Raw genomic sequence first — 12,985 nt, forward strand, 5'->3', positions numbered from 1 at the left:
ATTATACTACTGTTAAATTGTAATTCAAAACAGTATTGTATTTAAAAATTCTAGTGTGTTTTAATAGTGCTTATGACTCTGTACTATCGATTTTGGGAAAATGTATAACTATCGGCCGCTTGCGACTATGTATGTCACTTAATGGTTTATGATAAATGATTAAATAGTTCAATTCTGTTATTAAATCAGCATATGTTAGACTTACCTAGTATTAGAGATTATGTGTCATCACGATATTCTAAGGTGTAAAATTGGGGTCGTGAAAATGTGTTTAATTTTGGTACTTTGACAATATACGTCATTTATTGTGTTATCTGATACGACTAGTTTTTTCTGTTAATCTCAAAAATGACATCATATACAAATCTTACATCACAAAAGAAAGGAAAAATAAAGTGTTCTAATAGACCAAATCACACGTTGTACATCGCTTTTAGGGGATCGATGTGTTGTAGGCGTGTTAGCCAAAAATGACAATACGTAAACATGAACTTGGTCCTGTAAAAAGTAGTTTTCTAGCTCAAGTTACTTTCTAACAATTGTTAAAACCTGATCATCTCATATTGTTTAAATGATAATTTTCAATTGGTTGCATGTATGTCTTTCATTCAGGAAAAGGGGATAACTACAAGAAAAAAGAAGAAAGAAGGAAAATACAAATCGGTCTCTTGTGTTTTGCTCTCAATTGTAATCCACAAACCCAAACTTAAACTAGTAATTAGGATTAAAAAGGCTTGTGCTTTTTCTCAAATTTCTTCTTGGATCGAAAAGTAAATAGCAACCATCAAAGAGTATGGTATAGTTGAGATTCATCTCTCGGTATGAAGCGCTTTACCCCTTAGTAGGCTTTCAACACAAATTCGAATTAATCGGACTAGTGAATTTCATATATATCTAACGGCTAAACCAAAAATATTAAATAGTAGATATGGATATATTTCCTTAAAGATGCATTACACAACCAAAAAAATTGAAATTAGCTAAATACTTCGTCATTAATTTGTCGTTGAATTACTTGTAGCTAGCACAATTTTTTAAAAATATATCGCTAATCCGTAGCTATATAGAATTAGCGGCGGATTTTCTGTTAGTTATATATTTTGTCTGTCGCTAATTCCTATTTTTTTAGCTGTGAAATTTAAGATTTTTGATAAATATTTTGAAAACTATGTTTTATTATTTCAATTAGAAGATCTGAAAAATGGATGGGAAGTTGGGAACTGACAAACTTAGGTATTCTATTCTTCTTTTCTCTGGAGACTTCCATGCAATAATCCAATCCCAATGTTAGATTCCAAATGATTATTCCCCCTTTTAATTTCACTGGTCCCCTATTTAGTGGAGAGAGTTTCAGAAACTAAAATGAATCAGAATATATGGGATCATCAATCATCTACCCCACCCCAGCCACCAAAAAATAGCTAAAAGATAAATATGAAAAAAGGCGTCATAATGCACAAAACATTACGCATTTAGATATGGTCCGGAAAAGGACCGCAATTCAAGGGATATGATATAGACAGTCTACCCTAATACAAGTACTAGTGACTGCTTCTGATGCACGACTTCTCTTCAAAAAATAGCTAAAAGATCCAAAAAAAAAAAAAAAACAAAAAAAAAAACGAAGAAGCAATAGTTGACAATGGGAAGGTCTCAATGGTGATTTAATGAAGCTTTTTGGGATGCTCTTGGAATAAAAATAATAATAATTATCCAGCTTAGTTAGTGCAAGCTAGAAGTGCATTATATATTCTATGCTTGAAAAAGGCATTTGTGGGGACAATTATTCTATCAACCTTGCCCCTAGTGGTCTTCTAATTATCTTAACAAATATATTTATAAAAAAGAAAAGAAAAGAAAAAGAATAGAGTGAAAGAATATATACCAACAAGGATCGTAGACGAGTCTTAAGTATTTTTGTAGACGAGTCTTAAGTATTCTATCGTACTTAATCAGAGGTTTCAATCGAGTCTTGCATAGGAAATTATATTTATTAAAAAATATTTTACCCGGATAATTATGTCGAGCCCCGATACCAACATTGGACACCGGATGAGAAATTTAAAAGAGAAAGAATATATCTTTTGATGAAAAAGTTCATGATAGTCTAATCTATAATCTAGTTGTTAATAGGCTTTTTCTACTTATATAATCTTAACAAGGTCTCAATGCATTGATCCAAAGAAGGATTAGTACTTATGAATTTTCACTAGCTAGCTTGATCTATTTATTTAATCCCACGTGGTCCCGATTTCATTTCTTTTATCTCTTTCTTTAATTATATTCTTCATTAGCTTGGCCTCAAATATGCTAATGGCATTTTGGAATATATGTAATTTAATGAGGTATCATAATTATAACCATTCAAAATACGCTTTAACACATGATGAGTAATTTAATTAATATGAGGCCTATCCATTTTGTATAATAAAAAAGCTGGATGATATTTTCAGGAAAGAAAGAACTTACTATAGAAATCGTCCTTTCTCGGTGACCAATTCTATTTTTAAATTGGTTTAAAAGAAAAAGAATGTCTAATTTTATTTACTAACAGTGCAAAAGATATGCATACAGTTATAACTAACACTTATTCTCTCCGTCCAATTTATGTGAGGGAGTTCGAATTTTGAGAATCAAATAAGTTTTTCTTTGATTTCGATTTTTTCATATGAGTTTTAGATCTTTTGAATTATTAACTATTGTGACTTATAGTATTTTTTAAATATATTATATATATATATATATAAATTTTATTTGAAAAACTTTAAAAATTCTATATCCGAATTTAAATCAAAATTAAGAAGTTTATCGCTCAAAATTCGAGCTCTGCCACGTAAATTAGGACAAAGAGAGCATACGCTAATTACGAGTAAATCTTTACAAGAAATATTTACTGCTAAGCTGAAACTTTTATTGTCTAACTTGCTATAACATGTTAAAGTATATTGATAATAAGAAAAATATTTACTAGATTAATGTATAAAATTTTAAATTCAAGAAAAAATGAAAAGAAGAAAAAATAAACTAATATTTCTTTTAAAAGAAAATTGGATTTCAACATCAGCATTGCGTCTATGCCGACAGGAGAGGGGAACTAGAGCCTGGAAACAAGCAGATTGATAGCTGCTTTTCTATTTTTAATTATTTTCCTAAGCAAAATCATTTTTAAGATATTGTTGTCAAATTTGCTGTACTTGATGATGCTTTGGTGGTCGGAATCTTCAAAAATATTTTAGGTGCGTGTAGAGTTCGATCACACCACCATCACTTTCAATCTCATTCAGATCAACTGAAATATTTATATTTAGACAAAACGAAGACGAGAAAAGTACAGTAAAACGAAAATTTAAGAGAAGAAACACAAAAGGAAAAGAAAAAAAAATCTTTCCAAAACATAAAAACAGTAGAAATTTGGATGTCTTATCAAATATCATTATCTTCTTTAATATAGATACATAGCCATTTATTACAAACTTCAAAAACAATAACTCAACTTCTTAGCATATTATATACAAAAATAAGGAAATAGAAAGGAAAAATAAAAGTAAAGGTTCAACGTGGAGCTATCTTCTTTTAACCCTGGAGGAAAAATATTCTTAAAGTAAATTTTAAAGAAATATAAAAGATAAAAGGAAAAGGATAAAAAAAATACCTCTTTATTATACGAAAATATTTAAATTTAACCCCAATTATACTTCAGGTGTTATACCTTTGCCTTTAGCAAATTATTTCATAATTTTCCTTGATCCTAACATAGTTTCAACTTAAAGTATAACATAGGGCAATCTTAAATTATAGTTAAAAGTAGAAGTGTAAATTTAAACTTTTCTCTTGATATATTTTGACAGGTGAAATTCACTAAAGTCATATTGAAGCATCGATAAACACTAAGACAAATATCAAACCATTTGCTAATGGCAAGGAGACTCCAAAGTATAACGGATGGTAAAATTATGATATGACGTATAATAAAGTGGTAAATTTTTAACATTTCTCACAAAGAGTAAAATAATAAATCATGATTCACTTGGAGTCTCATAAATGCTTTCTAGATGAGGTCTCCATACTCCAACTCTTCCTCTCCTTCGATCTCTTTGTGTTGACACCTTCTCCAATAAAATATCACTCAAGTACTGATCAGAAACTAGTAAGTTAGCATTGTATCCATTTTCGCGATCTTCTGACGAAGATGACCTCATCTTTTTCTTCCTCGTCGGTGTCCGAGACCGATTCTTCGATTTCTTGGGTGCAGATGACGAAGAAGAAGAAGAAGAAGAAGGTGGCATTGGCATGAGGAAATAGATCTTCCCACGTTGAAGCTCAGCATCAGGAGGGACGATGACAATTTTCGGACAGATTGATCCTTCATCTGAAGAAGAAGAAGACGAAGAAGAAGAAGAAGAAGATGAAGATGGTTTTTTTAAAACATGTTTTGGATGATGTTTCATGATTTCAGCTGCTTTTACATGATTTCCACTTATTTCTTCAACTTTACCATTTGTATGAACTATTCGAATTACATCAAGTGCCCCACAAGGTAGAATACAAGCTATACAACATCTAATGGCGTTTTTCATAGCTATTTTTTGTAGCTCTTCTCTTTAATTCTTTTGCTCTCTTTTATTTAGATATTCTCCCAAAGAGAGAAGAAGAAGAAGGAGGAGGAGGAAGAAGAGGGAAGTGAAAAAATATAGAGAAGGAAAGAGAAGTCTCTTTATCAAATGAAATAAGTGTAGTTTTCTCCTTTTTGTTTCCTTTTGGGTAAAATGATGATATTATTATGTGCTTTCCCTACTTACCTTTTTCCTTCTCCTTTTGTGGATGCTTCTTCTTTTCTATTTTCTATTTTTTATTTTAAGTTATGTAGATTAGTTATGTAAAAATATATATTTAAAGAATTAAGCTATGAGTCTGTAACTTGTAACTTGATAAAAATAATAATTCATATGTTACTCCCTTCATTCTCATTTAGTTGTCATATATTAAAATTAGTTCTTCCCAAATACGTGTCATTTTAAAAAATCAAGAGAGATTTAATTATTTTTTTTCAACTTCACCCTTAGTATTAATTATTCTTAAAGTGATTTAAAAAATTTAATCTAGAAAGAGGCACGCAAATAGACAATGATTAAGGAATTAATAAGGGGCAAATTAGTCATGTTACTCTTTAAATTAATATTTTCTTAATAGGGACTTGTTCCGGCAACTAAATAAAAACGGAGTGAGTATAACAAGTTAAATTAAATTTGTAGTGTGAAAAAGTCTTATATTATCAATACATACAACTTAAATCCTCTTTTATTCAAAACATAAAACTAAAGTCACTTGCTTATTTGGGGTTGAAATATATACCATGGATAATTGAACCTCATTCTGTACTTTGCCTTTTGGGACTATCAATCAGGATCCTTTTGCCTTGGACACTATTCCCCTGGACTGGGGGTAAATGCAATGTTTAACAAACGGGTTCAATTAAATTTATAATATTCGATGTAAATTAAAAATTTATATGTAAAAATTTATTAAAATTACAAAAATAATAGATATGAATCCATAAGTTTAAATATATAATGAATTAAATAAAAAAACTTTAAAAATTAAATCCATATTATTAAAATCCTGGATTCGCCTCTGACCTCCACTAAGTTCAATAATGGGAGTTTTGCTGGACTAAGTATGAAAGGTTGGGGCCTTGGGGCTTCTGCCTTACTGGTGACCCATGTTTGTCCATGATTGGAATTGCCAAGTCAGCTCAAATGGGGTCCACAATTTTTTTAAAGAACAGGTGTTTGTACCACAATATGACACGTGTCCAGAGATGGATGGTTGAATTTCTCTTGGTTGGAGTAGGTGAACAAGCTAATTAGTGTAGGACAGTATGGTCCTTGTTCAAGAAAGAGCCAAAGAGAAATGTAGGAAGAAGTCTTAGAAGTTTTAGTTTCAAGCCTAGCTCATTAGGTGAATTGGAGTTTAACTTCTTTTTCTAATCATATAGTAACAAAGAAAGGTTCTTTTTGTTTTAAGGAATACATTTTCTTCCACTAAAATAAGTAAGTAGAGAAGATAGTAAACTTATGCTATATCTTCCATCGAGAATTTATTTATATGTCTATGTCGATTAGAGGTTCGAGTTCCTTCTCTTTAATTTTTGACCTTCTGAATCCAAACTAAAAAACATAAAATTGAAATTTATTTAAAAAAGAAAAAAGAGAAATTATACTACCAAAAAATAGGAATTAGCTACGGACGAATTCTGTAGCTAAACAGGAAAATTTGTCGTTAATTCTATTTAGCGACGGATTAGCGATAAAATATCAAAAAAATTTATTAGTTACAAGCAATTTAAAGATAGATTGGCGATAAACTTTGTAGCTAATTGCGATGTTAGACCATGTTTCTTGGGAGAAAATTGAGTTTTATCTTTATTTTAGGTGGGGGTAAAAGGAAATTGGACATAGAGAGATCTTCTTTTGAGACTAGTTTGTGTGATCTTACAAAATCCCCAAGCAAAGTCAGGTGGATTGATGTTAATGGGCCCTTTTACTTATCTGAAGAGTCAAGTATATAGTATAGATTATAGTGCTTAGATTAATGTGAAATTGCTTGTCCTATTTCCCAAAAAACTAATTAGAATGTCTAGCAACAAAACCATGTGCTTCTTTCCTATCATTACCAAAAAGGTTCAATAGTCAAGAAATAAAAATACTAGTGCTATATCTCAATTCTTGAATTTTCAACATTTGCCCTTTGTACTAAAACATTTTTCAGATCCAATAGTATAACTAAAATTCCACATCATAAAACAAAAGGAAATGTGTCATTCTGATAAACATATTCAAAGAAAAAGAAGTTACACAATTGATTTGATGTGCAACATACCTGTACAAATCCAGTGTTTTGCTTTGTTAATCTGGCTTTGTCCCCATCCAAGTTGTGGCCCATTCATTAAATGGTTCAGATATAGATATTAGTGGGCAACATGTGAAAGAATGGAGAGAAGGGTCCATTTTGGGACTATTAGGGGTGGGGGTCCTAGTTTAGTGAAGATATGAAATTGAAACATTATGATAAAATCCAGGACTAATTAGTTAGATTTATGGTTGATTAAGTGACTGATTAGGATATTATTAGGGGTCGTTTGGTTCAAAATCAGATTTCCCTGGGATTATAATCACAATTATAATATGCGAAATATAACTAAGATAAATAATTTTGCCTTCTATATGGGATAGATAATACCATGAATTAAAAAAAAAGATAGTTCGGTATATAAAGTATCATGCATTCACACATGATTCGGGGAAGAGCCGCACCTCAAGGTATGTGATGTAGACAGTCTACCCTAATTCAAATATTAATATCGCTTCCACTGTTCAAATTCATAATATATGGTCAGACCGAGACAACTTTATCGTTACTTTAAGGTTCCCTTTTAGATAATACCATAATTGTGGTATAATATTAATCCCGATTTTAGCTAATATGCTCAGCCAAATACAGGATAAATTTAATCTCAAATTTTTATATTAGGATAACCTACTTAATCCCTTCAACAAAACGCCCCTCAAAGGTCACTTTTTAAGTAATAAAAAGTAGAATATGAAACTTGAGATGAATCATGGGCTGTCTGATATCTTTCAATAATTGGACACTAGTGATAGGACTGTCCTCTACTATAATTCTTGGCAATCATCTCCTTGCACAAGTCAATAATATAATAACAATAACAACAACCCAGTATAATCTCATTAGTGGGGTCTGAGGAGGGTAGTGTGTACGCAGACCTTATCCCTATCCTGGGGTAGAGAGGCTGTTTCCAAATGACCCTCGGCATCCTTCCCTCCAAGAACTCCCCACCTTGCTCTTGGGGTGACTCGAACTCACAACCTCTTGGTTGGAAGTGGAGGGTACTTACTATCAGAGCAACACACCTTGTCACAGTCCTTGCACAAGTCACAAAAAGGGAATTTTACTATCTTCTGACATATTTGTCAACTTCACCTTTCAGATACTTCTGCTCAGGTTCTTCCATATTTACACACATAATTCCTTTTGTTTCTGCCAAATTTTCCACTTTTACCCCTTCTTTGTACACTATCATAATAGGACATTACTAATTACTTATTCCACTGTACAACAAGACAACTTTCGCTTATTCTATTTCTTTATAATGGTGTAAAACAAAGAGAGAAGGGAGCGTAAAAAGATGTCTATCAGATAACATCCTAATTGAGGGGCGGAAACAACTACAAATATTTGTATTAGGGGTTGTCTACGTCCAGGGATGGATCTAGGATATCAGGAGCGGGGACGACGAAACCCAGCCAAATGTATATCCATATGGTCGTCAGATTGACTAACATGCCTCAATAAATCTTCACAATATTGAGGCATTTGGTCATCATATTGACTATTAGCCTACTTTTTGAGGCAAATGCCTCAATATTGAGGCAACATGTATTGAGGCATTTGGTCATCATATTGACTATTAAGCTTAATATTGAGACATTTAATATCGAGGCACAATGGCAAATGCCTCAATATTAAGCCTACTTTTTGAGGCAAATTCCTCAATTTGGTCATCATATTGAGGCATTTAATAGCTTAATAAAACAATAGCCATACTGTTTTCCTTAGAAAATAAAATATTATCTTAATGTTCACAGCTGTTCTTATAAATAATTTGACTTGGGATTTTATTTAGTACATCCTTTCAATTATCCACTTCAGTTAGTTTGCATATAATATTTTTGATAAGAGGGAGAGTTGCATTAGATTATTCACAACTGTATTTATGTATATAAGTATGATAAGATGTACTAAAAGGGCCATCCATTATTGACGGAGATTTGCGGAAATAGTTGTAACGACCGGCCAGTTATTTTGAGTATTATAGTCTCATTCCCTCATTTATTGCTTATTCTATGTTCAATTATTGTTATGTGACTTGTCGGGGTAGTTGGTTTGGTTCTGGGGAGGTTTCGGAATGAATTGGGACACTTAGTCCCAAGGTTAGAAGCTTAAGTTGAAAGAGTTGACCGAATGTTGACTTATATGAGAACGACCCCGTTGTAAAGGTTTGATGATTCCAATAACTCTTTATGGTGATTTTGGACTTATGAGTGTGTCCGGATATTTATTTGAAAGTCTGTAGTTCAATTTGGCTTGAAACGACGAAAGTTGGAAAGTTAGAAGTTTTAGAAATTGAGAAGTTTGACCAAGAGTTGGCTTTGTGGTTATCGGGCTCGGATTATGGTTTCAGAAATTTTAATAGGTATGTTCTGCCATTTATGACTTGTGCAAAAAATTTGAGGTCAATCGGACTTGATTTGATAGGTTTTGGCATCGAATGTAGAAGTTGGAATTTCTTAGTTTTCATTAGGCTTGAATTGGGGTGCGATTCGTGATTTTAGCGTTGATTGATGTGATTTGAGGCCTCGACTAAGTTCGTGCCGTATTTTAGGACGTGTTGGTATATTTGGTTGAGGTCTCGGGGACCTCGGGTTTGATTTGGATTGAATTCGAGTTGAGAATTGGACTTAGGAGATGCTGAAGCTTCAACTCTGGTGAAATCGCACCTGCAAGGGTTTTTTCCACTGGTGCGACCACGTAAAAGTGTCTCACGCATCGCAGGTGCGAGTTTGGATGGGCTACTGGACGATCGTAGGTACGAAGGGTGTGCCGCATCTGCTATCTCGCAAACGCGGAAGGTTTATTGCAGAAGTGGAAATGGAATTTGGGGACTGGACCGCAGAAGCACATGATCGCTTGCAGAAGCGCACCCGCAGGTGCGGGCTTGAGAGTGCAGGTGTGCGTGTCAGGGACGTGGGGTGACTTCGTAGAAGTGAAAGCTTCACCGCAGAAGCGGTATCGCGGAAGCAGAATTGAGCCGAAGCACTAGGTAGAATACAAAACGGAGGGGTTCCGACATTTTTATCATTTTTTAGCCTTTGGGAGCTTGGATTGAGGCGAGTCTTGGAGAAATTTTCAAGAAAATTATTGGGGTAAGAGATTCTAACTCAGAGTAGGTTAATATACATAAATCTATCATTGTTTTCTTCATTTAATTAGTATTTAAGTTGGAAATTTGTAGAAAATTTCATAGACTTTAATTGAAGATTTGGAGGTCGAGTTGATGTCAGTATTTGATAAATTTGGTATGGTTGGACTCGTGGTTAAATGGACGTTCGTATTTTGTAACTTTTGTTGGAATCCGAGACGTGGTCCCCACTATTGACTTTTGAGTTGACTTTTCGAATTTTAATTTGGAAACTTAGCATTTGCATATGCAATTGATTTCTATAGATTGTGTTGAGTATATTGAATTGTTTGTGACTAGATTCGAGGCGTTCAAAGACCAAATCGCGAGACAAAGGCTTATTGGAATAGAAAGTTGCACGGTTTGAGGTAAGTAACAGTTCTAAACTTGATTCTGAGGGTATAAATCCCTGAAATATGGGTTATGTGATTGATGTGAAGGTAAAGCACATGCTAGGTGACGGGCATGCGGGCGTGCACCGTAGAAATTATGTTCAAATCAATTTTGTGGAGCTGTGTAGCTCAATAATATTGTCATTTTTCATATATGCTCCATGTGTCGGAGCTAATGTGTTGTGATTCATGTTAGAGATCATGCTTAGGCTATATGTTGGTACGGTTGGGACCCACAGAGGTCGTATTGCTGCTGATTTACTTGTTTAATATAAAATTTTGTACTCGGTCATATTTATTCATTTCATATCATATCTCAGTCTCTGTTGCCATATATATTAATACATCATATCATCATTATTTGGGCTGATTATCATGATACTTGTGAGCCCGAGAGACTGGAGAGATTGATGACTGAGTGAGGTTGAGGGCCTGATTGTAAGGATATTTATGGGATCGGGCTGCACGCCGCAACATATTTTTTTGATTCATGCCATGATTGGCTTATTATAGCGCTTGGGATGGATCTGTCCCTTTGGAGTCTGCACACCCATAGTGAGCGTAAGTACCTACTGAGTGCGAGTGCCGAGTGATTTGGGATGATTGAGAAACTGTGACGCATGAGTGACTGTGAGGACTGAGTGACTGTGAGGATTTAGTGGATGGGAAGACTGAGTGAATTGATTCTCAGAGAGGATGCATATGATTTTTATCACTACATTGCATTACAGTTGGCATGCATAATTGATATGCATATATAGAGATGTATAATTCCTCATCCGAGTTATACTTGGCACATTTTACATGTCGTGAGCTTAAACTACTTTTACTTGAAAACATGTCTACATTCTTGCTCTGTTATGTCTATATTTGGGTTGTGTCTATTGAGCTCGTCACTACTTTCATCTCAAGGTTAGTCTTGTTACTTATTGAGTTGGTTGTACTCATACTACACCTAACACTTCATGTGCAGACCCAGGTACTTTCGGGCACGTCGATTGCTTATTTTAGAGCTTTTATCAGTTCGGAGATTCTCGAGGTAGCTGCTTTGGCGTCCGTAGATCTTGACTCTCCTTCCTTTTAGTTATTTGTAATGTTCAATATTTCTAGACAATGTTTTATTAGTCAGACTATGACCTCATTTAGATGCCCATGTACTCAATTACACCCAAATTTTGGGGAATGTGGTTTTTAGTCGCGGTATTTTGTATCAGTATTTATGGGATTCTTCTCTTAAACCTATTTGATTATGTTTCCAAATTAATGAATCGTGTGGTTTATTGTGGTTGTCGGCTTTCCTAGTATTGCGATAGGCACTATCACGACATGTGAGATTTTGGTGAATGACAAGTTGGAATAAGAGCCTAGGTTACATAGGTCTCACGAGTCATGAGCAGGTTTAGTAGATTCTTGCGGATCGATATAGAGACGTATGTACTTATCTTCGGGAGGTTGCCGAACCCTTAGAAAAAATTTCACTTTCTTGTAATCTTGTCGTTCTAATTTTTTGATTTCGGAAAGTAAACTTTTGTTATTCTATTCCCTCACAGATGGTGAGTAGACGTGCTATCAGATCGGACGGTCAGCCATTAGTACCACCAGCTAGGGCCATGAGGGTTCGGGGTCGTAGTAGAGGCCAAGGTGCAGCTCGTAGAGCATCTAGAACAATATTTATAGAACCACCAGTTACTCCAGTTCAGGAGCAAATTCCAGATGTAGTTGAGCCGGTGGGACCAGCTCAGGCACCAGCTGTGCCCATTGTGATTCCAGGCCTCCAGGAGACTTTGTCCCAAATATTAACTATTTGCACTAGCCTTGCTCAGGTGGTTTCAGCTCAGGCTGCACCAGTCACTTCTCAGGCCGGGGGAGGTACTCATACTCTTGTTGCCCGTACTCCAGAGTGGGGGTGCATGGACTTCAGGCACCGGAGGTACCACCAGTCCAGCCGGTTGCAGTTGCTCAGGCCTAGGTGGGTCCCATTATGAGTGATGAAGAGCAAAAGAGGCTAGAGTGGTGTGGGAGGCTCAGGCCTCCATCATTCAGTGGGACAGAGTTAGAGGATTCTCAAGATTTCTTGGATAGGTGCCAGCGGATTCTTCATACGACGGGTATTCTAGAGACTAGTGGGGTCTCCTTAACTACTTTTCAGCTATCACGGGCAGCCTTCAGATGGTGGGAAGCCTATGATAGGAGTAGGCCCGTCGGTGCTGCACCACCCTCTTAGAGAAGTTTGTGCCATAGAGCCACAACGAGGAGCTGCACAGACATTTCGAGCAGCTGCGTGAGGAGAGTATGTCTGTGACCCAGTATGAGATGAGGTTTTCAGAGTTGGCTTGTCACGCAGCTTGGTTGGTTCCCACTGAGAGGTAGAGGATTAGGAGGTTCATTGATGGCCTTAATTATTAGTTACGTTTTGTTATGACTTTGGAAAATGTAGCAGGTGCTAAGTTTGACGAGATGGTTGATATTGCTCGGCAACTAGAGTTTGTCTGCGATCAAGAGCGTGAGGAGAAGGAGGCCAAGAGGTCTCGTGGTTCAGGTGGTTTCAGTGGAG

General features: G+C 35.0%; 1 protein-coding gene across 1 annotated transcript; it reads right to left on the reverse strand.

Moving 5' to 3' along the window:
- Nucleotides 1–3,934: 3,934 nt before the first annotated feature.
- LOC104085297 (uncharacterized) lies at nucleotides 3,935–4,786 on the reverse strand. The gene has a single exon (XM_009589296.4). The coding sequence runs from the start codon at nucleotides 4,575–4,577 to the stop codon at nucleotides 4,017–4,019; it is 561 nt and encodes a 186-aa protein (XP_009587591.1). The 5' UTR covers nucleotides 4,578–4,786; the 3' UTR covers nucleotides 3,935–4,016.
- Between the last annotated feature and the right edge of the window lie 8,199 nt (nucleotides 4,787–12,985).

This window comes from Nicotiana tomentosiformis, chromosome 9 (assembly GCF_000390325.3).
Source record: "Nicotiana tomentosiformis chromosome 9, ASM39032v3, whole genome shotgun sequence".
In the NCBI taxonomy this organism is placed as follows: domain Eukaryota; kingdom Viridiplantae; phylum Streptophyta; class Magnoliopsida; order Solanales; family Solanaceae; genus Nicotiana; species Nicotiana tomentosiformis.